Source organism: Gobius niger, assembly GCF_951799975.1.
Source record: "Gobius niger genome assembly, chromosome: 13".
Classification (NCBI taxonomy): Eukaryota; Metazoa; Chordata; class Actinopteri; order Gobiiformes; family Gobiidae; genus Gobius; species Gobius niger.
In genome coordinates this window covers 27,920,203-27,947,985 of record NC_136864.1, presented here as the reverse complement: position 1 = coordinate 27,947,985, position 27,783 = coordinate 27,920,203, and the positions used below count along the sequence as shown (strand labels likewise).

The 27,783-nt window shown below is 41.7% G+C and overlaps 1 protein-coding gene across 1 annotated transcript; it reads left to right on the top strand.

The window, feature by feature from the left end:
• pif1 (PIF1 5'-to-3' DNA helicase homolog) lies at positions 1-24,160 on the top strand (the record flags this gene model as incomplete). Its single annotated transcript, XM_079570194.1, has 13 exons — positions 1-87; positions 1,004-1,471; positions 1,655-1,778; positions 1,985-2,110; positions 5,072-5,225; positions 6,665-6,779; positions 6,972-7,078; positions 8,367-8,506; positions 10,058-10,164; positions 15,882-15,972; positions 17,564-17,709; positions 20,905-21,096; positions 24,014-24,160. The coding sequence occupies 13 exons, from the start codon at positions 1-3 to the stop codon at positions 24,062-24,064; spliced, it is 1,908 nt and encodes a 635-aa protein (XP_079426320.1). The 3' UTR covers positions 24,065-24,160.
• Positions 24,161-27,783: the final 3,623 nt, after the last annotated feature.

Genomic DNA, 27,783 nt, shown 5'->3' with positions numbered 1-27,783 from the left:
ATGATGTCCTCTGAGGATGGAGCCCAGGTGCAGTGCAGCATCACAGTGGAGCAGCTCAACTCCTCAGGAGAAACCACCCGCAGACAGGTAGGGCTCAAAACGAAACAATACCAGTGATCACTAGTGTGGTCATTTTCATCACACTTATTATGGCCAAGATAATCATGAGGGGAAATTTCAAAATCGTCCAATGCCATATTTTTTTTTTTTAGCTTGCCGAGCAGTTAGGGTTACGTTTTATAAAAAAGAAGAAAAAAAGCTTGTGGTCTGCCATATAGTCATGATAACGATACCATTGCATTTTTAATTTTTTACTGAACTATTTAAACCCTGTCTGTTCCATTCAATTGAAACACAAAAATGTTGTTTTTCAGAAAATTATGTCAAAACAAGAATAAGAATTAAAAACAACCTGAAACTAAGATTATTTTGGTCATCGATTAATTGTAAAAAATAATCTGTAGATTTGCTCGGTTTAGAAAGGTGTGTGAAAATTATATTTTTTCAAACTTTTCTTTCACATAAAGCTAAAGTGACACCACTTGAGGACATGTTGATGGAGCAAACATGTCCTCAAACATGCTGGTCAGGTTGGCCCGCAGCGGCTTGTTTATACGGCTGCACAATGACAAGTAAAGCACTTACTTAAAGTGGATGTTTGTAGGAGGTGCTTAGTGCCAATTCTGCTTTCCGATTGGAGGAAACACAGACTGGAATTTATGAAATTTACAATGTACAAAACACAAACAAAGTAGTTTTTCATAAAAAAAAATATATACAGTATATATTAAATTTTATGTCAAATAGTTTACTATTTTAGTAATTGTTGATGCACAGAGGCAAGTGGAGAGTGAGGGGCCCGTCTGCAGATCTTGAGCTTGGCTCCTGGTTAGATTACCTGCAGGAGAATGAACCTATTGTGCATGTAAATAAAAAGTGTTGTGATTTAAAAGTGAGTAATAGTCACTGATTACTTGTCACCTCTCGACCATCCCTCCTGCAGGTCATGAGAAAGGCCTCCATCCTTCTGGGCCGCAACGAGTTCCAGGAGCTCATCCTGCGAGTCCACGACGGGAAAGTGCCCCAGAGCTACGCCCTCAAAGAGTTCAAGCTGTTCACCAAGTTCGCCCGGGACGGCAAGTGCACCATCCGAATGCTCCCTTCCAACACCCAAATCCTCCTGTCCAACTGCCCCCCGGCCCAGCTCAGCGTGTTCCTGAAGACGCTGACCATCAAGCACCAGGCGGGACAGGGCGCCAAGCCCATGACGGATCGGGAGAAGCTGAAGGCCGGTCTGCCCCGCAGCTTCGAGGCCATCAGCCCGCTCCAGCAGAAGGACATCCAGAAGGTGAACGAGCTCAGGGCCCGGGCTCAGGCTCCCAACCCCGGGCTCTCGGACCGGACCAATAAGAACAAAGCCGGGGCGGGGCAGCAGGTGAAGAGGTCCCGGGCCGACTGCAACTTTAGTCCGGTGAGCACTGTTAGGCCTTGTTGCTACATAAGACCTCTCTTAATTACTACTTATTACTATTATGACCGCTGTTTTCAAAGTCCAGGACATCGAGGCACCCTTATTGATCTGACAAACCCTCATTGACCATAACAGCAAAAAAAAAAGTCTAAAAAAAAATCAACCCTGTTTGTGTTTATTCAGGTAAAGGCCAACCCTAATAAGAAGCCCATCCTGTCCCTGCCGACCTGTAGACTCAACAAGGAGCAGGCTGCAGTCCTCAGCGCCGTGCTCAGCGGGAAGAACGTCTTCTTCACCGGCAGCGCAGGTGAACGCTCACTGAAGTCTAAACCTCCAAAAAAAAAAAGTCATGAAACTATGAATATAACTCTGGTTTTGGGAAAAGTCTGATCTCTTTTAGACTTTCATATTTTGAACTGCTGACCTCAACATTAGCGCCACATTGTGCTTCAGGATTGACATTAGCTCGTTGCTACATCTCGCATTAGTGACTTGGATCTTTGCGCCTTCCAGGGACCGGCAAGTCGTTCCTGCTGAAGAGGATCATCGGCTCCCTGCCCCCTAAAAGCACTTACGCCACGGCCAGCACCGGAGTGGCTGCCTGTCACATCGGCGGGACCACGCTGCACAACTTCGCAGGTCGCTCTTTCTCAGCCTCCTCCTTTCACCTTTCAACACCAGCACTGCACTCAACAAAAATGTCAACGCAGCACTTTAGTTTTTGCGCTCTCTTTCCATGGGGTGAACTCAAAGACATCAAATATTTTCTATGTGCACAACAGACCCATTACTCCCATATATTGTTCACCAGTCTGTGTTAGAGAGCATTTCTTTGTCGAGAGAAGAGAATGTGGCATATCAAGATGCTGACGAGACCACATGGATATTACTCTGGTGTGATGAGGGCTTACATTTCATTTTCCTCTAAGGTACTGTAGCCATACTTGGTTTTCGATACCGATCCCTGAATGAACAATAATATGAATTTATTCCATTAAAGACGGTTCGCCCGATCTCCCGCCTGGAGCATCCTGAGGGAGTCGATTAGAGAAAAAGTATGCTAGTATGCTCAGTATGCTACAAATGGCATAGTCTTCACACTCCTCTCTACAGTGCCCTCTAGTGCATGTGAAATTATATATTTGAATTAAAAAGGAAAAAAAAAAAAATCACATTAGTCGCTCCGGAGTATAAGACGCTCTCTCAGCCAAACTATGGAAAAAGTGCGACTTAGTCCGAAAAATACGATATTTAAATTAATCTCAATAAAAACGCCTTTTGTACATTCCACTATACTTAAAGGGGAGTTTAAAAATGTTTAAATGAAGTATTTCCCTCCCCCTACATGCTCCAGCAATATCCTAAAGCAGGGGTTCCCTCAGAAGCACTACAAGGGGGCCCCCAAAACTTGTCTGCAAAACGAGTACATTGAAAAAAGTTCATTTTGAATGGAAAAATACATTTATCTGGACAAATGCACCAGTTTAAACCAGAATAAAGCCTGCTGCCATTGCTAGATGTGACTTTTAATGTCATTTTAGCTGTCAAATTATTTTTAAAAATCCTTTGAATGGAGTAAACTATTATGATTTGGGGGGGGCCGTGAGAGTTTCTGATCAATAAGGGGTCTACGATGTCACAGACTTTGGGAATGGCTGTCCTAAAGTGTAGAATGAGCTCAGACCTGTTCACCACAACTGCCTCTGAAATCCTGCACTGTCACTCAAAAAGTTGTTATTTCGGGTCTGAAGTGCCGTCATGCACGGGCTTAAAATAGAACCTGCAGTTATGCTTAAGACCTGAGGTGGCAGTAGTGAGAATAAAAATGACCAACTTTCATCTAGTCCCTTTTTTAAGGTTAGGTTTTGGGTTAGTTTGGATTATAGGGGACGTCGTTCCCTGTGGAAAAGTGGAGCTCCACTGATCAGCTTCCCCTCCATGGGCTGCATCCAGACCCTTCTCGGAAATGCTCAACACTAAAATGACGTGAGAACAGCAGATAATACTCTAAAATCAGATCAGATATACAGTTTACCAGCAGGAGAAAGTTGTTGGTTTGTTCTTTAGTCACGCTTTAAGCTCTCACAGGATCAAGGATAACCTATTTCAACATGCTCAATGGGGACATGTCATGTGACGGATCTCTCGCCAAAGGAGAAGTGCTCACTAATGGGTCTATTGTGTTTTATATTGAAAATGTTATGTCTTCTCCGTGAAAAATGAGAGCAAAAACAAGAGTTGCTTTAAAATCCTTGAGTGTATACTTCCAAAATTGTGCAACTTTGTCTTCCGAGCGTTTGGGAGTGCAGCGATGGGACAAGTCTGCTCTAAATGAAAACGTTAAACTTTAATGAACGGCGGAGCCACTTGGCGTTAGCGTTTTCAGTAATGGAGCGATTATGGCAGCTTTGTTTCATTCGGGGAAGGGTTTTCTGGGAGCTCGTTTGTTTTATTTTTCCTCATTCACTTCTTATCAATATTGCATAACACACTGTTTATTAGGAACGTCTGTGAGAAAAGAGACGACAAATGAAACGTCTGTCCAAAGTTTTAGGTTTTTTTTTGTAGTATTTTATTTACAGTTTGGTTAAAATTTAAAGAGGGGGTATTATGCTTTTTTCAATCACATAGCACCAGTCTATATCACACTACAATGATGAGCAAACCTTCTGTTGGTCTGTAAATGCAGTAAATTAGAATAACTGCCTTGTATAAAATTGCTCTCTCAAAATGGCTGTAGTGAATGTCTTGAAATAGGCCTCTGTCTCTTTAAGAACCTCTGACCCTTTCCGACACGCCCCCTCCACACGCTGTCTGTGGCATCAGTGAGGAGGGGGTTCTGCTGAGGAGCAGTGGTTGGTTACTCGGCTGGTGACGAAAGCTCGGAGGCGTCTCCAGGAGGTGGGGGCGTTCCTAGGAGGACTCAGGCAAACCTATCCCTAAAATGGCCGCCATCAGAGTTTTTACAGATGACTCAAAAATCCGTGAATGTGCCATGGCAACACTTCAGGCATGTTTTTAATGAGGGAATGACATAATAACATGATGTAAAGCTTGAAAAAGTCGATTTTGCATTATACCCCCCCTTTAATTAAATTAAGATCATGACCGGAGGTGGGGATTGGATGCAAATATAAGTATTTGAAGAACTTTTGATCAAGATTGTACATGCAGTACTTTTTCCGTTTCAGCGGGCTTTAAAAAGTATTACATTATGAATAAAGGCCTTAAATGTCCGTCAAAATCATTAAATTGGGTTCAAACTGGCTGTAAATCAAAATATATTGGAAAATAATTGCATCGTTCGACTGTTTTTTACGGCGTAAGTTCGTCAAAAATAAAAACAATAATGGTTTTAAAGGTATTCAACTGCAGTTTTAGCTGAAATTGTACATACATTTTATCCCGTTTGTTTGTGGCTTTAAAAATACTGTGTTTGGGAACTAAAACAAAAAAGATTAGACTTACCAGCCCCCACCCCCCGCCCCACAGCAAGGACTTGAGAGTGTGAACATTTCGATTCATATCAATGAAATGAAACTAAATCTTTTGAATCTCACACGTTTATGATTATGAATGTGTTTGTCCTGTGTGTTCCAGGGATGGGCTCGGGCTCGGCTCCTCTGGATCAGTGCATAGAGCTGGCTCAGCGGCCCGGGGTCCTGCAGCACTGGACCAGCTGCAGGCACCTCATCATCGACGAGGTCTCTATGGTGGAGGCACACTACTTCGACAAGCTCGAGTCTGTGGCCAGGTACGGTCCACACTCACTTGGGTTTGTGTCAAATATTTACATTTCTTGGAAAATGTTTTAAGGGGCTAATTTGTTTCAGTCTTTAAGTCAGGTGTTTTACTCAACAAAACAATTTTATTTCAACTTTATTTGACAGAAACTATTATTTTTCTTTTTTCTCTGGTGACTATTCGGAGTGATGTGACGCCTGTTTATTTATTTATTTATTTATTTATTTATTTATTACTGTAATTAGGCTTGGTTACCCTACAGGGCAAACAGGAATTTAGCCTAAAACATACTATACACAATTACTTTCTGCTAGGATACAACCAAATCAAATAAGATGAAATACTCCCAGCTTGATGTTTATTGACAAAGAAATGACTTCTGGCTCTGGTGCTATTTTAGCGTTGCTAGCATCAAATTAATGCTAGCCTTAGCTTCAAGGGTAAAACATGCTGTAAGTAGTTACACCAGCTGCATCATATCTGAACCAGACTGTTTAAATACCTGTTTATATATTGTTTCAACAACACATGGCTAACTTTCAGGTTTACAGACTCTTCCCCCCCCCCCAAACCCTCATTAGTACGAGATTTCGATAAAGTTTCTTATGAAAACCAGCCTGATGTCCTTAATTGTAGCTAACCCAGCGCTATCACAGGAGGAATATCTAGCTGTAGATGGTTCCAAAAAAAAAATGGGACCAGGCTTTACAGTTGTTTTTGACGTGTTTAAAGTACAATGCTTTCCAATGGGGGACTAGCAGTGATATGGAGGTACTACAGCAATGGCGGCCCCTAGTGTCGTTGTCAAAAAGCAGAGCAGCCAGTGGCCATTGGTCACAACCCAGTGATGAACAGCTTAATCATTTGATCTGCACATACTCAACTGGACCTCACGCTTTTACTGTGGCAACATATGGACAAACTTCACTTACTTGCTATCAGTCTTGTTCTTTTACACACCTTTTTTAAATTTATTTAAATTTATTTTTTTTACCTTAGTGAACACTTGAGCAAACGGAGTTTGCAGTAAAAGTAAGAGCAGTTGTGACGTGATCCATCCAAATCCGCGCGGCACAGCGGTGTTAGCATTAGTCATTTCCTTTAGTGCTGATGGAGCTGGTGCTAATGGCCTCCACACACGGCCATTACCAGGCTCTCCATCTGCTCTAACTGCCTCTGTCTGGGGGAGAGTGACCTCGATGGACCATTTCAACATGTGGGCTCTGATTATTATTATCTCTGGAGTCATTCTTCCTCGAATACAGTTTAAGTTATTTTACTGAACCAGGCGGCCACCTGAGATGACTAATTGAAAGCTAACAGCTCAATTTTCTCTGAGCTTTTCCCGTGAGTGCTGTGCAAATATTCAAATATTAATTGATTGAATGACTGATGATGGTTTCCACCGTTGGCAATGACGCGTTGTTTCGGTTTCTGTTGCGACTGCAGGTCGGTGCGCAGGTCCACGGAGCCGTTTGGGGGGATCCAGCTGATCATGTGCGGAGACTTCCTTCAGCTGCCCCCAGTGTCCAAAGGAAAGGAGAAGGCCAGCTTCTGCTTCCAGGTCTGAACTTCTCACCAGTTTATAGATTTCCCAAAGACTACTTTTTTTTTGATAGCTTGAATGATGGATTTCAGGAAAGTGTTTTCTCTGAGATCTTAGACACAAGAGGCAGAAAGAAAGAAAGAAAGAAGGGAAAGAAGACTCAGAGCGTTGTGTACCAGACTGTCAAACTGTCTCATGCTTCTCCCCCAGTCCCGGAGCTGGCGGAAGGTCATCCAGCTGAACATGGAGCTGACGGAAGTGCGGCGCCAGACCGACCAGAGCTTCATCTCCCTGCTGCAGGCCGTCCGGGTGGGCAGGTAACCCATTCATAACAGGATCCACTGACTGACTGACCACGTGGGAATTTAGAAACGTGTCTGGCATACTTTTATCATTGATACCATTGGCTGAAAGTGAAAGCTTTTTTTCACTGCTGCCTCCAGGGGGAGCTCAAGGTGAAGTCCAAATTCTGACTTTTGTTTACACTGACATTATTAAAAAAAAGGAAACGTAAAATATCAATTTGGAGATGCACACACCAATGCTTGAACATTTTAAAGCCCCCGTACCTGATTCAGTAATAGTGTGTGTGTCATAGAGTCTGCGTATGGAAATATTTGAGCTAACTTCCTGTTAGCCAGTGTAGGATGAAGACTACTTCCTGTCGCCGTGAACATGAATTGAGAAAAAAGCAAAAGCTTAAATAAACCAGAAGTGTGTTTAAAAAAAAAAAAAAAGTTTGATCAGATGGTGGTGCAATTCAACTATTTTGGGCGGCATGGTAGCGCAGTGGTTAGTGCTCTCGCTTCACAGCTAGAAGGTCCGGGTTCGATTCCCACCTGGACGGGCCTTTCTGTGTGGAGTTTGCATGTTCTCCCCGTGTCTGCGTAGGTTTCCTCCGGGTACTCCGGTTTCCCCTACCACTAAAAACATGCACAATAGGCCAGGATGTATGATGTGTGTGAGTGAATCTATGGTGGTCAGAGGGTCCGTTGGCGCAGACGTCACGTGTGTAGTCGCGAAAGCGCCTCTGACAGTCTCCCCCAGGGGAAACTGAAGCTACAAACGTAGTTCACCACCATCACAGAGTATGGAGTGAATGTACACTTGTCTCATGTAAAGCGCTTTGTGACTATATGTCTGTGAAAGGCGCTGTATAAATAAAGATCTTCTTCTTCTTCTTCTTAGCGTTAAATTAACATTAGCCTTTTGCATCAAGGCTAAAACAGCCAGTTATGAACACAGACGAAGAACTCCAGTAAAGAAGTTTTTTATTTCATTTATGTATTTTTTTGCCTGTTTTTTATTCATTACATATTCATAACATTTAGTAGTTTGTCTGCACGGGCAGTGCAGGTTTACAGTCATAGTGAAGGTGGTTGATAAAGTTTATTACACTTGACGGGGCGGGCCCCCCTGGCCCGCTTCTTTCGCTAAAATTACTTTCTTCTTCTTTACTGTTTTTTTCTTTCTTTTGTTCTGTGTCTTTTCGTTTGCCTTCACCTGACTCACTTTTTCGCACCATTTCAGATCTCGATTATAAAAATCATACACCTCGTTAAACCATTCCGACCCATTTCCTTTCTATCCGCTCTCCCCTTGCAGAGTGACGGAGGAAGTGACCGGCACGCTGCTGCACAGTGCCTACCACAAGATCGAGCGGGACGGGATCCTGGCCACACGGCTTTGTACGCACAAGGATGACGTGGAGCTGACCAACCAGAACAAGCTCCAGCAGCTTCCAGGTGCTCCTCTCCTCAGGGGTGACGATGGGAACGGGGAGGGAGTTTGGTGACGAGACGCTAATGAAGTGGATTGGATTGTTTAGTGGCGTCTGGGGCAGCAGCTGGGGACGTGTTTACTGAGCCTTTTTCGCTCATTTCCTCAGTTTGGCTGATCCTGAAACCGGCGAGGGGGGGGTCTAATTGTGCTTATGTAATACAATCGTTTCTAAATTGAATTTGCGCTGCCTCACCTTTCACAGTGTAGGTTAGTTTACTCTTAAAAGTTACTGCATCTTCTCTTTTCTCACTGACGGGTATTTCTAGGGAAGGGAATTAAGGTAAAGAATAATTTGTTTTTCTCATTTTTCAATCTCAATTTTGATTTCAATGTCTTTTTTACGCTATTGACCAATATATATATATATATATATATATATATTTTTTTTTTTTTTTCCGTTACAGATTTTTGGGGGATTATTATTGGCCAATGCCGATATATTCTCGGCCGATATTGCTGACCAATATTTTCGGCAGATTTTTCCAAATGTCTGGTCTATAATCCTGTGAAAACATAAATACTTGCCCACTCCAGCAGAGGCCAATTTAATTTTTTATTACTTTAGGTGATTCAATCAGTTTATATCCCAGCTGTGATTAGTTGCCGTTAGCATTAGCATGCTGCCGTTAGCATTAGCATACTGTTATCCGCTGCATTTTGCGCAGAGATCGAAGGTTAAAACTAACTCCGCCATTGCATTCTTCTGGTTCTGTGCTTCAAAATGGCCTGCGACATGCATTATGTTATTATATTGACTGAGGTTTAGTGTAGCTAGCTAATGTTTCTCTCTTCCCCTGAGTCCAAGGACGTTTTGGGACGACTCGTAACGACCTGCCTTACAGATTCTTTCCAAAACGGAGATGGCGGCTTTAGTCGGCGCTAGATCGGCCGATAGTCCATATTGTAAAATCTCCAAATATCGGCCGACCTCTACTTTTGACTATTTGGTTCTACATATAAAAGTGAACGGCATTTTTTGGAAATATACATCAGAATGTCGTAAGGTCGAAACTACAGGGTTTCAGGTTTGACATGACCTAAAAACGTACATGGAAACTTAATTGTTTTCCAAAAGGGGTTTTATTGTTCACTGTAAAAGAAATACAAGAATGTTATTGTATGACGAAGAATTGTCCAGCCCAAAGTCAGTGTGGAACAAACAAAGCTTCAGCCGTACTTCAGACAAGAGGAGGTCGTGGCACAGCTGTAATACAGTTTGGATTGACTGACCTTGATTTGCACTGATTTCCCTCTCAGGATGTAGGTCAGTTTGATTATGGACTGTGTTATTGTATCATCCTGATTTTCTGCCATTTCAATAGTACAACAATTTCATATGAAAGCATTTATGATAGAACTTTTTTCCCCCCTCATTTATATCAGTAATCTAAAGCAAAAGTTTGAAATTGATATCTTAAAATAAATGTTTTTCCCTTTTCACCTGCAGAGTCTCGTTAAATTGAATCCAAATAGATTTTTTGCTGTAATGTCCGGTGGTTTTACCGTCCTCACAGGAGCGGCGCGCGTGTTCGAGGCGTTGGACAGTGACCCTGCTCTGGAGAAGACCATCGATGCCCACAGTCCTGTCGGCAGAGTGCTGCAGCTCAAAGTGGGGGCGCAGGTATGGTTTTGAGAGCTAGAAACAAGTCGAGCCCACAGCGAATGGTTTAGATCGCTAGATGTTAATAGTCCTTGTTTTATTCCTAAAGGGAGTTAGCGATGTGTTTTGATGAAATGATTAACCTCTTAACCCCCACCTTTAACCAAGCACGTTTTCTCCAGTTTGGCTTTACCCCAGGCCAAAAGCTTCTGGAAAAAAGCTGTGAAAATAGCGACAAAACGGAGACAAAAACAATGATGGAAATGTGACAAAAAAAGTAAGAAAACATTGACAAAAAAGTGACGAAAAATTGATGAAAAATGACAAAAATGTGACGAAAAAATGAGAAAAATTTGATGAAAAAATTGACAAAAATTTGACAAAAATTTGACAAAAATTTGACAAAATGTTACAAAAAAAATACAAAAATATGATTAAAAAATTTACAAAAAAATTGACAAAAAATGACCAAAAAAAATTACACAAATGTGATAAAAAATGACAAAAATGAGTTGAAGGAGCTGTGTTTAGGGGTAGTGGTAGGGGGTCCTGGGAATTATTCTGGATAAAAGAAGGATTTGAAAATGGTTTTGAATTAAAAACGTTTTTAAATAAATTTCGAGTCTTCTAGCTTCATTTGGACACACAACCTTGCCTTTGATCAATGTAATCTACTTTTTATTAAACACTTAACAAATATTCAACAACACTCTCGAAGTACTTGGAGTCCAAATGAAAGGTCCAGGGGATCTGCAATCCAACAAAGGTTGGGAAGCACTGTCCTAAATGACCTGTTGCAGTGTGCTCCGCTGCGTATTTCACTCAGTATTGAGGTTGTGGTCCCTGGTAGTGAATCGATATAGTAGTAGTAGTAGGTTTGGACTGTCTTAGCGCCAATGGGACAGGGGTTTTTCTTGCTCCTGTCCAGCTCGCCCCTTGCTTGCATTGCAACTTCCAGCCCGCTCCTAGCCCACTCCTGTGGCGTTTTTGCTGCCAGATTTCACCCGCACATGCCGCTGATTAGCGCTGGGTACCGTTCCATTTCTCCGATACCTGTACTTGGTTTACGACACTGATACCTGAACAGAACTCTTACCGATACTCTTTACAATCTAGAATCAGAAAACGGGGGAAGATATGTAAATTTACAATATCGGTTTCATCTCCAATGTCAAGACATGTGTACAAAGTTGAGAGTTTTGGGGGAAAATGGAGTTGTTGCCAATGTATGTCTGTAGTTTAGATGTTCATTCAACCCTGTTTAATGACATCAAGCATTTAATATCGGCCTTAGTTACCAGGACGAGCTGTTTCAAGGAAATAAATAAAAGTAAAGCTGAGAAAAAAATATGCTAATGTGACCAGAAAGCAGACGTAGACCAATCATAATCATAAATGTTTTATTTGCCATTGTTAATGAACAGGTTCATTGTTAATGAACAGGTTCACAACCAGGAATTCTTTCTGGTTCAATCATGCAGCATGAAACATAAAACATTTAACACATAACTTAGATAAATAAAAAACTATACAAATAGTGCAATAGAGCAGTGCAAACGGTATAACATCACAACAGAAGTCGCCTCACAGGGCTGCACCGAACACTAAGGCAATAAAACAGAGCAATAAATATGACAATGTAAAGTTCGGGTGAATGAAGTCTCCAGGCAAACATAATGTCCAAATAAACGTCGACGTGCGGCGTGGGTGTCCCCTGTCCTTAGACTCTCCAGTACGGCAAGGAAAAACTCAAAAACCCAGCGGGACAAAAGAGAAACCTTGGGGAGAACCACAGAAGGAGAGATCCACTCCCATGGACGGACAGGCTATAGAGACCCAGGGCCGAAGGGTCCCTCAGCAGACGGGCCAAGATTGCAGACCGTTCAGACCTCAGATTCCAGTATGCAGGGTTCTTCTGTTCAGCCGAACGATCCGACCCACACGCCTCCGGGTCCTGGAGGTTACAGGTCCTGGAGAGGTGGGAGTTTTGCAGCCAATCACCTTCTCAGCAGAGTCAATGCTGGTCCCGGTTTGTGGCGCCGGGAACCACACGGTGATGGAGGAGGTGAGGATGGTCGGAAGATTCTTCAGCTACCGCAGGGAGGACATATTTGTTTGCATTCTTTATATATAAAGCAAATAAGGGATGGGGGGGAAGTTAAGGGGGCTGATGGGAGTCCCTCTGTAGGCGGGGCCAAGAACGTGGTGGAAGAACGTCCAGTTGTTGGCAGGATCTGTTGGTGAGAGAGAGGAGGTCTGCGGATGAGAAACGAGATGGTTTTCAGGAGAGGATGGATGACAAGAGTGGAGTGAAGAGAGGACGGGGAGAAGGAGAGAAGACAGGAATGGAGAGAAGAGGGGGAAGAACAGAGAGAAGGGAAAAAGAGAAAGAAAAAAACACATTCACACTCATTCATACACCAGCGTCAGACACTGGAGGCAAGGCGGGTGAAGTGTCTTGCCCAAGGACACAACGACAGTGTGCGCCTACAGGACATTCCGCTTAAGCGACGACCCAGCGCCACTGTCACCCCAGAAAAAGAAAAAATGAAAGAAGAGAGAGAAGGGGAACTGGTGAATGGTCCCATATATGTATCACCTTTTGTACTTGCCTGAGGCACTCAAAAGGCTTTACATCAAGGAACCACTCACCCATTCACACTCATTCATACACCAGCGTCAGACACTGGAGACACAGGAGGACGGATAGATCCGTCCTCCTCGGACCTCGTGAGAGATCCGTCCTCCTCCTCAGACCTCGTGAGAGATCCGTCCTCCTCCTCAGACCTCGTGAGAGATCCGTCCTCCTCAGACCTCGTGGGAGATCTGTTCCCCTCAGGCCCAGTGACCGTTTCTCCTCTGACCCTGCTCCTCCTGGCGTCTCCTGTTAAAGCCATTTTGCCTCCACCGGCCTTGAGCGTTGGGCATCTCATGGTCGGCATCGTTCCTCTGCTCGTTCTGTCTCCGGTTCCTGATGTCTTGTGAGGCATAGTTGTTGGTTGCCCGTGTGTCCTGAGGTTCTGAGCTTCTCTCTGGCTCCACGGTTTTCAGCAGATCTGGTTGTTTCTCGTTGGTCTCCTGCTGTGCGGCTGCTGCCTTCGCTGCCTTCTCATAAGCAATGTTTTGCCGTAAAAAGCTAATGTTGTCTTTCCGAAGTGCCTCTATGTCGCCCTTCATTTCCACATACACATCCGCGCTGTGTGCCAGATTCTCGTACAGCTCCTTATTCTTTCCCTGGAGATCGCTGGCTTCTTCCCTCCACTTGTCCGCCTCCTCCATGGCCTTATCACGGTCCGCCTTCATCGCCAATTTCTCCTCTTCGAGTCTGCGAAGGATCAGGTCGGTTTCAATGTTCGGCTGCAGCTGCAGTTGTTGTTTCTTAGATTTTTCCAGCTCCGTTTTGGCTTCTTGGAGCTGGGTTTCCAGGCGTGATATGGTCCCAGATGTTTGAATTTTTGACGTCTTGAGCTCTTCTGAGAGGACGCATTTTTCAGACTCAAGGGACTTGTTTTTCTCCTCAAAGTGGCTGATTATTTTGACTTTCTCGTGGAGATTTGACTCCAGTTGTTTGAGATCAGCTGTAGTTCTCTCACAGGCAGCTTTCAACACTTGTTTCTCGTTTTGAAACCTCTCAAAGATGCGATGAGACTCTTGGAGAGCATGGAGTCTATCTCTCATGCTCTCTTCCAGGCTGTCGTATTGTTTGGTAACTTCATCTTGAAGCGCGAGGGACTTCTGATCCTCCTCCATCAGTTTTTGTCTCGTCTGATGGAGCTGGTCTTGTGTCTTCTTGCAGGAGACCAATTTTTTGTCCAGGGTCAGCTGCAGAGTCTGGTTCACTCTCTGCTGTGAGTCCAGCTCTGTATGGAGGACATTGACCTCTTTCTTCAATGTAGAAATGGTCTCCTTAGCTTCCTCTGCGGCAGTTTTATGGGCCTCCTTCATGGACAGCTGCTCCTGTTGAAGAGTCTTCATTTTCCCCTCCATCTGGTGGACTTCTTCTGCCAGGGCGGCGTGTTTCATCTCAAGCAGCGTGAACTGTTCAAGCTCGAGATGATTTTTGGTCAGCTCCTTGTCCTGCTGTTGTAGCAAAAGCGTTTGCTGTCCGACCTGGTTTTCCAGATCTTTAATCTTCTCGCGAAGACTCGCGTCTGCTACCTTGAGCTGACCATAGTTCGTCTTCAGGGCATTGATAACCAGCATCAAACTGTCTTTCTGATTATCTTTTTCCTGTTGCAGGAGGAGAATTGTGGCATCCCGCTCTGACACGGAGACTTGCAGCCTTAAGTTCTCCTCGTTCAGACCCTGGTTTTGGGCGTTGAGAGCCTGGACTTCGGCTCTGCTCTGCCTCAGGGCCTCGCGTTCGACGAACAGTTCCTCCTGTGAACGCAGGGTTTTGTCGGCGAGGTCCTTCGCTAACAATGCTTTTTCTTGGCACTCGCTCTGCACCTGCTTCTGCAAAGAGAGATTGACCCTCTCTGCTGAACAGAGCGCAAGCCGGAGCTCCTGAACGAGCGCGGCGTCGGAAGAACGCTTCTTCCCAAACATTTTCATAGACTGAGCTTTTTTCACGAAGGCGTTTGTGAAAAAAGCTGGAAAATGCTTTGATAAACCACAGAATGTGTCAGATATTGTGGCAGATGCGTTGAAATGCAACAAAATGCAGTTCAATGCGTCAAAATACGTCAATGCGTCGAGATACGTCAAATGCGTCGAAAGGCTCATGGGTGTGTGAAGGAATGACTGCCTGGAGTTCTATCACAGATGTGTGGAATGTTTACAGCTGTTCTAAATGTGATGATGTCATCATCTCTGCATGACCTCATACCTCAGAGGCGTTACCATGGTAATCCATTGGAACCAATAGATCTACAGTAATAATATAAATACAAGGTGTGGCCGAGCTCTCATGGGAATCTCAATTTTTCACTCTTTTTAGCCGTTTTCTAAATCTAACGTACTGTAAACATACTTATCACACACCAATAACGTCGAGCCAAAATAAGCTCCATATGGATGTTGTCTCACAGAAAATGTTTCTGTAGAAGCGAAAAACTTAAATTAAGTAGGCCCTATATGTAGCATGCTAGTGCTAGCTATATATATTTATATATTTAAGTATTGGCACGGCAAGTGTGGGCTTTTGAACCACTTTGCCGCTCTCCATGCCTTTGTGTCTTTTATTTATTACAAAAATATATTCATAATTCAGTGTTTCTTAAAGTGATGGTTAAATGACTATTAATGTTAATGCATATTAAACCATGGTCCGTGAGAATTCTAATGCTAACTGCTGTGCACTTATAACCACACAGTTCGTCCGGAAACAGTTACATAAAGATTTATATCTCACTCCATTGCAGCTGAACAAAATGTGACAAAATGTGACAAAAAAATAACCAAAATGTGATAAAAAATTGACGAAAAAATGACAAAAAAGTTACAAAAATGAGTTGAACACCCACCAAAAAAATGATGGAGAAAAAAATCTGATGACGTGAGGAAAAAGATCCTCTCGGTTCAGGCGGGAGTTAAGAGGTTAAACTGAGGTCTGATTTATTTCATGAACCCTAAGCATGAAATGAATAGATACAGTAAAGTTTCCAGCGCTAATGGTGCGATTTTAAAGAAGTGCGATGTTAAGCCGTCCCGTATCCACATGAGCCTCTGGACAGATGACCGCTCCTGAAGTGCGCCGCTGAGGGAGCTTTGTTTTGAAACCTCTCCTCTTGCTGTAGGTGATGCTGACCAAGAATCTGGACGTGGCGCGGGGCCTGGTGAACGGAGCTCGGGGAGTGGTGGTGTCCTTCGAAACCACGGAAAAGCAAGGTCAGTATTGTTCCTCTGAGCGCTAACTGGGAGCTGACCCTGAGCTCGTTCACCGTTCACTTTCCTGTAGAGACATCTTTGGTGGACATTGAAGCACCAAATCTCTTCTCTGTTTTAGTTAGACTTGGATGACTTAATGTAACACCCAGTTAAATCTAAAATCCAGTCACTGCCACGGTGATAAACGTTTGCATTGAAAAGCAGTTTGTGTCAGCAACTCTTCTATATGTGTCTGGAAAAATCGACTTGGGATTCATGAGAGAAGACTAAAATATGAACCACTTGCAATAATACACACATAATATGAGCTCATGGACAATTGGACACATAATATATTGCCATATGCAAAGGATATGGCACTAATAGCAGCTATTGTGATTTGCTAACGGCATCATTTCAAATTGTGATTTCGATTTGAATTTTTTTAAACTACAACACAACCGTCAAAAGGGAAGAAAATTGTTTATAATGCAGTACTAAGTAACGTGTTTACCTTAATAAATCCTTTCCGTAGTCCCTGTGGGGATAGTTCAAGTGTTTATGGGATGATTGGAGGGTCTTTCATCTCCCCCTGGTGTCTCTGGACCGAAAACCATGTTTGCATCTGGACTGCCCCCGGTCCGGAGCAACCAATACACACTAATGGAATCACAAAGAAGAAGCTAACATGCTAACGGGCGAAGCTAACTGCGGGCTAGCATCACTTTAAACAGTATTTACAGCAAAGTTTGAGTGAAAAAAAAAAAGTCCATTGTATAATTGGATGCACAGTATCCCTCTCTCCCTTCGCCTTTCCTGTCAGCGTAGTATTTACTCTCCAAGACAATTAATAAGTAAAAAAATCGTAACTTGCTACTACACCTGCAGTTGCGCTTATGGCCTCTAGGGGGAAGAGTTACTTAGTACTGCTTTAACATCTGGAACGTTTTGATCACAGATTAATAATGAAATGAGTCAATTTTTTAAATCTCAAATATCCTTCCTCCAACTGACCACCGTCAACGTAATCTAGAACGAAGTGACATTTTCTTGAAGTAAGAAGTAAGATTTTTATTTTTATTTTATTTATTTATTTTTAAATCTATGTATTTGTTCGTGGAATTAAATTAGTTTTGTCCTTTGTGAGTACCGGTATATTGCAAACTCTGTAATTTGTAGAAACAATGCTGGTACTTGGTGTCCATTTCATGAACTTGCCGACTAGTTTGTGAACAATTCTGTGAGCGTGACCCTGAAAAGTGGCCCCTTTAAGTTGAGAAAAGTTTCTTATGAGCTCATTCCTGTGAAGAATTTGGAAGTTGTTGGAAAAGTTTGAAAATGTCATTTACTCGCTCATTGTTGACATCAGGTAAAGGGCCTTTACGTATAAAAAAAACTGCCCCCTGAACAGATTTCTTGAAATTACTGAAATAAAGTAAAAAATTTACCTATTTTAAGAAAAGGCAATTTTGTCGATAACTTTTTGCCGTGAAGGGTGAAAGATTAAATCATGTGTAAATCATAAAAGCTCCTAAATAGAATGCATTACTAAAGGTTTAATTAAAATGTCGCATTACTCTGCATGATGAGTTGATTGTGACTGTGTGCGCAGGCTACCCCAGGGTGCGGTTCCTCTGTGGGGTCACCGAGGTGATGAAGCTCGAGCGCTGGGTGTTCAAGTCTGGGGGCGGGCTCTACCTCAGCCGCCAGCAGCTGCCCCTCAAACTGGCCTGGGCCATCTCCATACACAAGAGTCAGGTCAGTGTGCGCACAACAGCAGTGCTTCATTCACTGTGTTTACATGTAAAGTGTAGTCGGACTACGCGGAAGATTTGACTCTGATCTAGGGCTGTCACGGTATGAACGTTTTACCTCACGGTTATTGTGACCAAAATTATCACGGTTTTCGGTATTACCGCTGTATTTTTTTAATGTGTGTTAATATGTTCAGAAAGCATTGATAGTCCTGCACAAGCTGAAATAGTTTCAAAGAAGTTAAAGTGATCATTGTTAAATTCATCATACTGCGGCGAGAGCGAATCTGGGAGCCCAGTAATGCACTGTGCCATTGTGCGGAGGTATCCGGACACGGTTTATGCTGGCGGTGGCGCTGCCGCACTATGGGGCGACGCGTTACATTCATTTTTACCGCTTCACCGGTAACCGTGACATCCCTACTTCGATCTGCTTTTCCGATAGTCGAATCAGTCAAACCAGTCTTGTCTTGGTCCACATGACAGCTACAAATCCTATTTTCACCTTTTTGGAGAATGCAGCAGGGGAGCAGTGCAACCCCTGTCCAGCAGGGGGCATGGGGTTGCTGTTTTGGGGCTAACTTCGCCTGGCCTTAGCCATCCGTAAACTCCAGGCGATCAATTATAATTTCCCTACATGTACGTCTGGGTCTGATCTCAGTGGCCGCGTTACATCGGTTGAATTTCAACCTACCATTCAGCGAGCGAGGGAGGCGGGGCTTGTAGGCGACGTCAATTTGCTGGTTGTAGTTCGGCAATGGCGGCGGATACGAAAGAAGTAATGGAAGCTCTTCAATCCGTTCTGGCTCGGTTCCTAAATATCAAGAAATTAAAATTGAAGCCTTGGAATGCGCAAGGAATGACCCCAAAAGTTATGATCGCTGCTTCACTCACTCGGGCGGGACCAAACGCTGGCGAAAATCAGATCCAATCGTTACAAAGGAGTTCACCCCTCCCACCTGATAACGGAACTCAATTGTGAAGTTCCAGACCCTTGTACGAAATGAGTACGAGGGTCTGGTATGGACCAGGCTAGGGCTAACTGCAATGTCCTACAAATCTCTAACAACAGACCTATGGTGTATATGCCAGAGTGTCCTCCATTGTTTAAGCTCAAATCCATCTAAAAGTCTTGAACAGAGGCCAATTATTTCTGTTTTAGTGCTCGCAGTTAATGGCTAAAGGCCATCATACTATGCTATGCTACACCAGGCTATGGCTCTTCTGCTTAATGAATTGATAGTTTATCACTCACTTCTCATAAAAGAACTCTGTGTGCAGTTGAAGCGCGTCTGGCCATGTCAGCAGGATTACAATATGAGATGTGTATAGTTTTAAATGCTAATATCAATCAATGCAGTCAGTAATGGTATATCATAAAAAAATGACATCTCCATGATAACCATAGCTCTTTGCTCACTCTGTTCCTCGTGGAGTGTGATGAACAAACCCGAGCTTGTGCTGCGAATAACAGTTGTTTAATCCGCATCGTAAGTTTGCTTTTGCGTTTCATCGAGGAGGAAAGGAAACAGTTTTGGCACTAGAGCTCGGAGACAGACCTGGTGTTCAGATATTTTCAGATACAGCTGCCCTTTGCACCACATCCATCTGCACCTGTAATTCAGCGCCAGCCTCTCTTCCTCCCAGGCTCGGGGATTGAACCGGGGCTCTTGGGTAATTGAGTTCACCGGTCACGACCTCCCTGTTTGATTTACAGCCGCGGATCACTTCACAGGAAATTGGTCACTACAAGTACACACATGTGCTGTATTTGGAACAGGGGAAACCAAAGAAAAACTGTGAAAAAACTGTGAGGATTAAGGCAGTATATATAGTGAATGGTTGCAATCGACACATTCACCGTCACCTAGGACCTGTTTGCAATGGGAGACCCTACATCATAGCACCTGCCATTTTAAATTGGCCATGGTGTTTCTGTGTGTCAGGAATTGACAGTGAAAAAAAAAAAAAAAAATCTGATCACTTCCCATCCCTAATGTGGAATCTGTCGCAGGGATTCTTGTTAATTGAAGAAAGCTTTAGCATTTGAAGTATCTAAAAAGTTTGTTGAAGTTATGGCGTGACACATCGGTATTGACGAGAAACGCTGCTTTCTTCACTGTGACAGTTAAATGTTTCCAAAAAAACTAAGTCATACTTTTTCAAACATTTCTTTTGTGGTAAACACACTTCGCATTGCCTCGTGTGCGAAATGCGCGCCTTGCCAAACTGTCTCAAGGACATTTCATGACTACAGTTTGGGGAAGGCAACTTCAACTTGAACTTCACAAACTATTAAGCTCTTTTAACTTTTTAAAGGGGGGGTATTATGCAAAATGGACTTTTTCAAGCTTTACATCATGTTATTATGTCATTCCCTCATTAAAAACATGCCTGAAGCGTTGCCTTGGCACATTCACGTATTTTTGAGTCATCTGTAAAAACTCTGATGGCGGCCATTTTAGGGATAGGTTTGCCTGAGTCCTCCTAGGAACGCCCCCACCTCCTGGAGACGCCTCCGAGCTTTCGTCACCAGCCGAGTAACCAACCACTGCTCCTCAGCAGAACCCCCTCCCCACTGATGCCACAGACAGCGTGTGGAGGGGGCGTGTCGGAAAGGCTCAGAGGTTCTTAAAGAGACAGGGGCCTATTTCAAGACATTCACTACAGCCATTTTGAGAGAGACATTTTATACAAGGCAGTTATTCTAATTTACTGCATTTACAGACCAACAGAAGGTTTCGTCATCATTGTAGTGTGATATAGACTGGTGCTATGTGATTGAAAAAAGCATAATACCCCCTCTTTAACTTTTTACATTTGTCTGTTTTTATATGCTGCTCAAATAAACCAAACTTGTAGTAATGTTCTTCCAGATCCCCCAGTTAGGACCTCTGCTGCTGTTGAGCAATTGCCAATTTTTCCTTGTCATTGTCAGTCACAGATGTGCTGTTTATGACCAGTTCTTTGTCAATTTCACTCCTTGTCCATAACACAGAAAGGCACAGCCTCTTCAACACTGGGGTGAACATTTCCATTTTCTATCTTTTCAGCAAAATAACACTGGAATAAATTGAGGAGTGCGATACTTCTGAAAAACAAGCCATTATTTAGAAAACTGTGGATAGTTTTCTAAATAATGGCTTGTTTTCCCGTCTGAAATGTGGAGGAAGCTAAATCCGGCTTTTTTTGTTCCCAGGGCATGACGTTGGACTGTGTGGAGATCTCGCTGGCGCGCGTCTTTGAGAGTGGCCAGGCGTACGTGGCCCTGTCCCGCGCCCGCAGCCTGGAGGGGCTCCGGGTCATGGACTTTGACCCCCGCGTGGTCAGGGCCGACCCGGACGTGCTTCAGTTCTACCGCAGGATGAGGAAGGAGAGGCTGCTCCTGCAGGTCAGTGTCCACAGAGAAGCCTGGTGGTTCTGACCATGTTCATAATGTGGCTGCATAATATGAGGGGAAAAAATAAATGATGATATAGGGCTGCTCGATTGTTGAAAAAATAATAATCACGATTATTTTTGTCATAATTGAAATCACGATTATTCAAACGATTATTTGTTGCCTTTAAAAAAATCCAGCAAAAAAAATGACAAAAATCCAGCAAAAAAGTGACAAAAATCCAGCAAAAAAATGACAAAAATCCATAAAAAAAGACAAAAATCCAGCAAAAAATGACAAAAATCCAGCAAAAAAAAGACAAAAATCCAGCAAAAAAAATGACAAAAATCCATAAAAAAAGACAAAAATCCAGCAAAAAAAATGACAAAAATCCAGCAAAAAAAAGACAAAAATCCAGCAAAAAAATGACAAAAATCCAGCAAAAAAAAATGACAAAAATCCAGCAGAAAAAATGACAAAAATCCAGCAAAAAAGTGACAAAAATCCAGCAAAAAAATGACAAAAATCCAGCAAAAATATTACAAAAATCCAGCAAAAAAGTGACAAAAATCCAGCCAAAATTTTACAAAAATCCATCAAAAAAGTGACAAAAAATTTAAAATTAAAAATTAAAAAAATAAAATTAAAAAAATTGAAAAAAAAAAGTGAAAAAAAAAGTGAAAAAAATAAATAAATAAAAATTATAAGCGATTTTTAGCGAATATGCTAATTTTGTAATCGTTTACTGTTGTAATCAAAATCGTAATCGAATTTCGATTAATTGCACAGCCCTATGATGATATTAAATCTGGATCAAAACTAGGTTAAAATGGAATAAATTATTTAAAAAAATCATGATTCTACTTTTTAAGATACTGTGTGTTTTTCTTTGAGGCTGTGTTTGTAAAAAAAAAAAAAAAAGTGTAAATCTCAGTCCTAACTTGTGGCGTCTTGTAATATGGATATTGCGAAACCAAAAGCAGAAAATGTTCCTTTTTTAAACCAGAAACTTGGCAGGTGCAGGCTTTTTGTACAAGTTACTTAAAGTGATAGTCTGTAACTTTGAATGCTTAACAAATTTCACAGATTGCACATAATTGAACACGTGTATTTTTGCGCTGAATATGGAAAGCACTTTGGGGCAGTACTCTGTTTTTAAAGGGACTATAAGGAGTTTAAAAATGTTAAAATTATGTATTTTCCTCCCCCTACATGTTCCAGTAATGTCCTAATGTGTAGAATGAGCTCAGACATATTCACCACAACTGCCTCTAAAATCCTGCACTGTCACTCAAAAATGTGTCACTTCGGCCCGAATTGCCGTCATGCACGAGCTTAATATAGAAGGTGCAGTTACACGTATGGCCTGAGGTGGCAGTAGTGAGTATAAAATGGCGAACTTGCTTCCAGCCCCTTTAAATGTGCTATATAAATAAACCTTGACCTTGACGTGGGTCTGAAATTTGCCACAAGGTAACATTTTTTCTGAAGTCCCTCCCTTTTGTTGATTTCGGCAACCAATCAGAATCCCTAGTGCCATCGCTTTGACCAATGAGACGAGCTTTCCTGTGAACCAGCCCGTCAGGTCCGATCAGGGGGTAAAGAGGAGCTTGGCAGTTTTACTTTTGAAAGTTTGTTCTCACATTTTGCAAACTAGGAGTGGTTCAGGAGGATTTGGGGGAGGAACTCACTCGCGCCTCACTTTGCAATCTTACAGACGATCACTTTAACCTCTTAACCCCCCCCCCACTTTTAACCAAGCGCATTTTCTCCGGTTCAGCTTTACCCAAATCTAAAAGCTAGACCTACATTTTTGAAGAATATTTGTTTCATATACCTTTTTTTTTGTTTAGTTTTCATAGTTTTTTGTCATGTTTTTGTTTTTTCATCTTATTTGCATCAGTTTTTCATCTAATCTTGTCGCATCTTGTGACTTTTCCGGCAAGTTTTTTGTTGCTCTTTTGCTGTTTCTTTTTTATCACCACGTTCTTCATATTGTTTGTTTGCTATGTTGACGCTTTTTTTTTTTTCTTTTTTTTCAAGACACTTTTAGATTTGGGTAATGCAAAACGGGAGAAAATTTACTTTGGTCAAGAGGTTTTTAAAGGGGGGCTATTATGCAAAATGGACTTTTTCAAGCTTTACCTCATGTTATTCTGTCATTCCCTCATTAAAAACATGCCTGAAGTGTTGCCTTGGCACATTCACGTATTTTTGAGTAAAGACTCTGATGGCGGCCATTTTAGGGATAGGTTTGCCTGAGTCCTCCTAGGAACGCCCCCACCTCCTGGAGACGCCTCCGAGCTTTCGTCACCAGCCGAGTAACCAACCACTGCTCCTCAGCTGAACCCCCTCCCCACTGATGCCACAGACAGCATGTGGAGGGGGCGTGTCGGAAAGGGTCAGAGGTTTTTAAAGAGACAGAGGCCTATTTCAAGACATTCACTACAGCCATTTTGAGAGAGCAATTTTATACAAGGCAGTTATTCTAATTTACTGCATTTACAGACCAACAGCAGGTTTGGTCATCATTGTAGTGTGATATAGACTGGTGCTATGTGACTGAAAAAAGCACAATACCCCCTCTTTAATACAAATTTTGACTTTAATTGACCTTGAAATGTAAGATCTTTAGTGAAATTTAAGACTTTTTAATCTCACAATACCTATATCGCATGAAGCCACTCTTCCATCTGACTGAGATGAACACTTTTGATGTTTCTTTAATTTTAATTGAATGTACTATGTTAAAAATGGTTCACACAAATATACCAACATTACAGTATATCCTTATCACAATATTCGTTATCCATTATCTCAATTAGTTCATATATTTGAATGTATTTGCAGTTGTTATATCACACAGATAAATGAAATAGTGATTGTGATCATCCACTCGTACTAACTGTCGCACTTGTATCTCCTCCAGGCCTCCATGGATGACTTTGTCGGTCAGGACAAAGAAAACCGCTTTCGATGAAGAGCAAAACGTAAACCAACCGACGCACGGCGCACATTTACTACCGTCCCGTCAACTCACGCTGTACGGGACACGGGGCAACACTGCCACCTACAGGCTGCTACTTTCTAGTATTTTGTAAACTTTATTTTTTTATCATGTTTTTTTCATCTTCAATTAATTTATCATGTCTGTGTACATATGCAAATAAATTTTTAGTTAAACGTCTGGGCGGTTTTCTTTCTCTACACTAATTACCATTTTAATGACTGTGGTTTTGCTTGACGTCACTTCGGATCTAAATCTAAAGTGACTTACCTGACGTGGTTACGTAATTAGAGATGGATGCAGACTTGTTTGCATAGTCACTGTCGCATTATGCAGCGCACTTTACCGTTTTAGTGGAGTGTGAAATTGAATAAAGGGGCGTAAACTCGGAGAGAAGATCATTTGGGGTGAATTGATCCCTTAACTCCCACCTGAACCGAGCACATTTTCTCCGGTTTGGGTTTACCCCAGTCCAAAAGCTTCTGGAAAAAAAGCTGTGAGAATGGCAACAAAACTGAGCCGAAAAAAATTATGGAAAAGTGACAAAAAAGTGAGAAAACATTGACAAAAAAGTGACACAAATGTGACAAAAAAATGACAAATGTGATAAATTGACAGAAAAATTATAAAAATGTGACACAATGTAACAAAAATGTGATTAAAAAATGATTTAAAAATGACGGAAAAATGACGAAAAATGTGACACAAAATGACCAGAATTGACGAAAAAATTACGAAAAAAGTGACAAATGACCAAAATGTGATAAAAAATGTATGAAAAAAAGACACAAAATGTGACACAAAATGACAAATGTGATAAAAATTTGACAGAAAAATGTGACACAATGTGACAAAAATGTGATTAAAAAATGACGAAAAAATTAAAATGTGACAAAAACTGACCAAAATGTGATACAAAATTTACAAAAAAATGACGAAAAATGTGACAAAAAACTGACCAAAATTTGATAAAAACATTTATGAAAAAATGACAAAAAATGTGACATAAAATGACAAAAATGTGATACAAAGTTTACAAAAAAATGACGAAAAATGTGACAAAAAAATGACCAAAATTTGATAAAAACATTTATGAAAAAATGACAAAAAATGTGACATAAAATGACAAAAATGTGATACAAAATTTACGAAAAAATGACGAAAAATGTGACAAAAAATGACCAAATTGAGATAAAAAATGTACGAAAAAATGTCAAAATATAACAAAAGTTACAAAAATGAGTTGAATACCCAACAAAAAAATGGAAAATGAAAAACTAAAATCTGATGACATGAGAAGATCCTGTCGGTTCAGGCGGGAGTTAAGAGGTTAATCCCATACATGGTGGTCGAGGTTCTCAAATGTCGTTGACTGGACTGGGTTGGTCGAGTTGGCGTTTCACGGTCTTCTTCTCAGTCTAGATGTCTTTCACTACAGCTGCACAAGTTTCCGTCAGTGTCCACTTGAAGTCGAAAAATCATAAAGGGTCGGAGGTTGGTTTGGGGCCCCCTCGGTATGAGAAATAAATATTAGTGATGGGATTTACGGCTCTTTACTGGGAGCCGAGTCTTTGGGATACGTTAATCTAGAAGAGCCGTTTAATCTCAAATTTTAACAACACCAGCCAGATAACTCACAATATCTAAGACACAACTGAAAACCTCGAAACCTCCAACCTGAACACGGCACATTTTTGTTTATCTTCACACAAATCTAAAAGCTAACATGATGTAGATTACTTGCAAAGTAACATTGTGTGAAGCCTTTATTTGTTATAATTTTGATGATTATGGCTAAACGGTCCATTTTCAAAATATTCAAATTTTCTGAGATGTTTTATTTTGGGTTTTTACAAGCTGTGAGCCATAATTATCAAAATTATAACAAAGGCTTATATCTCACTTTGCATGATGATTTTGCCAAATTCAAAATCTCAGAAAAATAGAATATTGTGAAAAGGGACTATATCGTAGGCTCAAAGTGTCAGCCTTTCATCAGCCTTTTCCTCCAAAACACCTGCAAAGGGTCCCTGAGACTTTAAAGCAGCACTAAGTAACTTGTTTACCTTAATAAACCCTTTCCGTAGTCCCTCTGGGGGTAATACAAGAGTTACTATGGAATGATAGGAGGGTCTTTCATCTCCCCCTGGTGTCTCTGGCCAGAAAACCACTATTGCAACTTTGCCTGCACCAGGTCGGAGCCACCACTACACACTAATGGAATCATGAAGAAGCTAAACAGGCAAAGCTAACTGCGGGCTAGCGCCACTTAAACAGTATTTACAGCCAAGATTGGGTAAAGAAAAAAAATCTCCATTGTGTAATTGGATGTACAATATCCCTCTCTTTGTCTTTTCTGTCAGCGTAGTATTTACTCTCATGGACAATGAGGGGAAAGAACGCAACATGCTACGACACCTGCAGTGGCGCTCATGGCCTCTAGGGGCATTACTTAGTACTGCTTTAAATGGTCTCTCAGTCTGGTTCAATAGTTCACCATCATGCTGACCTGACAGCTGTGCAGAAAACCAACGTTGACGCCTTCCATAAGGGAATGAGATAATCCTATATTGATCTGACAATGGAGAAACTTCTACACACTCCTTATATTCGGCTCTCAATAACATCACTCAGGGTGTGCAAAATAGACAGGAAATGTGCAAATACTTAAATAGTAAAAAGAGGTATCTTATGTACAATGAGTAAAAGCAAAAGTATGAAGGGGCGGAAATAGAAACAATAAGAAAAAAAAAAATAGAATAGACTGTTAAAGAGGGGGTATTATGTTTTTTTCAATCACATAGCACCAGTCTATATCACACTACAATGATGACAAAACCTTCTGTTGGTCTGTAAATGCAGTAAATTAGAATAACTGCCTTGTATAAAATGTCTCTCTCAAAATGGCTGTAGTGAATGTCTTGAAATAGGCCTCTGTCTCTTTAAGAACCTCTGAGCCTTTCAGACACGCCCCCTCCACACGCTGTCTGTGGCATCAGTGGGGAGGGGGTTCTGCTGAGGAGCAGTGGTTGGTTACTCGGCTGGTGACCAAAGCTCGGAGGCGTCTCCAGGACGTGGGGGCGTTCCTAGGAGGACTCAGGCAAACCTATCCCTAAAATGGCCGCCATCAGAGTTTTTACAGATTACTCCAAAATACGTGAATGTGCCAAGGCAACACTTCAGGCATGTTTTTAATGACATTCACCAGGAAGTTTCCAAACGGTCTCTCATCCAAGTACCGACCAGGCCCTTCCCTGCTTAGCTTCCAAGGTCTGACCATTTGAAAGCTAAGACCTACAAAACTAACCATTTTCCTTGTGTTATTGCATTTTTTGGGGGGAGTTTTTGTCACTTTTGCTGTGTTTTCTTCTCTTTTTTGTTGCTATTGTGCCACTTTTTTCAAGAAGCTTTCAGGGTAAAGCCAAACTGTAGTAGTAGTAGTGTAGTTTTTTTTTCCTAGCAGTGATACACATTTTTGTTTATCTTCACACAAATCTAAAAGCTAACATGATGTAGATTACTTGCAAAGTAACATTGTGTGAAGCCTTTATTTGTTAGAATTTTGATGATTATGGCTAAACGGTCCATTTCCAAAATATTCAAATTTTCTGAGATGTTTTATTTTGGGTTTTTACAAGCTGTGAGTCATAATTATCAAAATTATAACAAACAAAGGCTTATATCTCACTTTG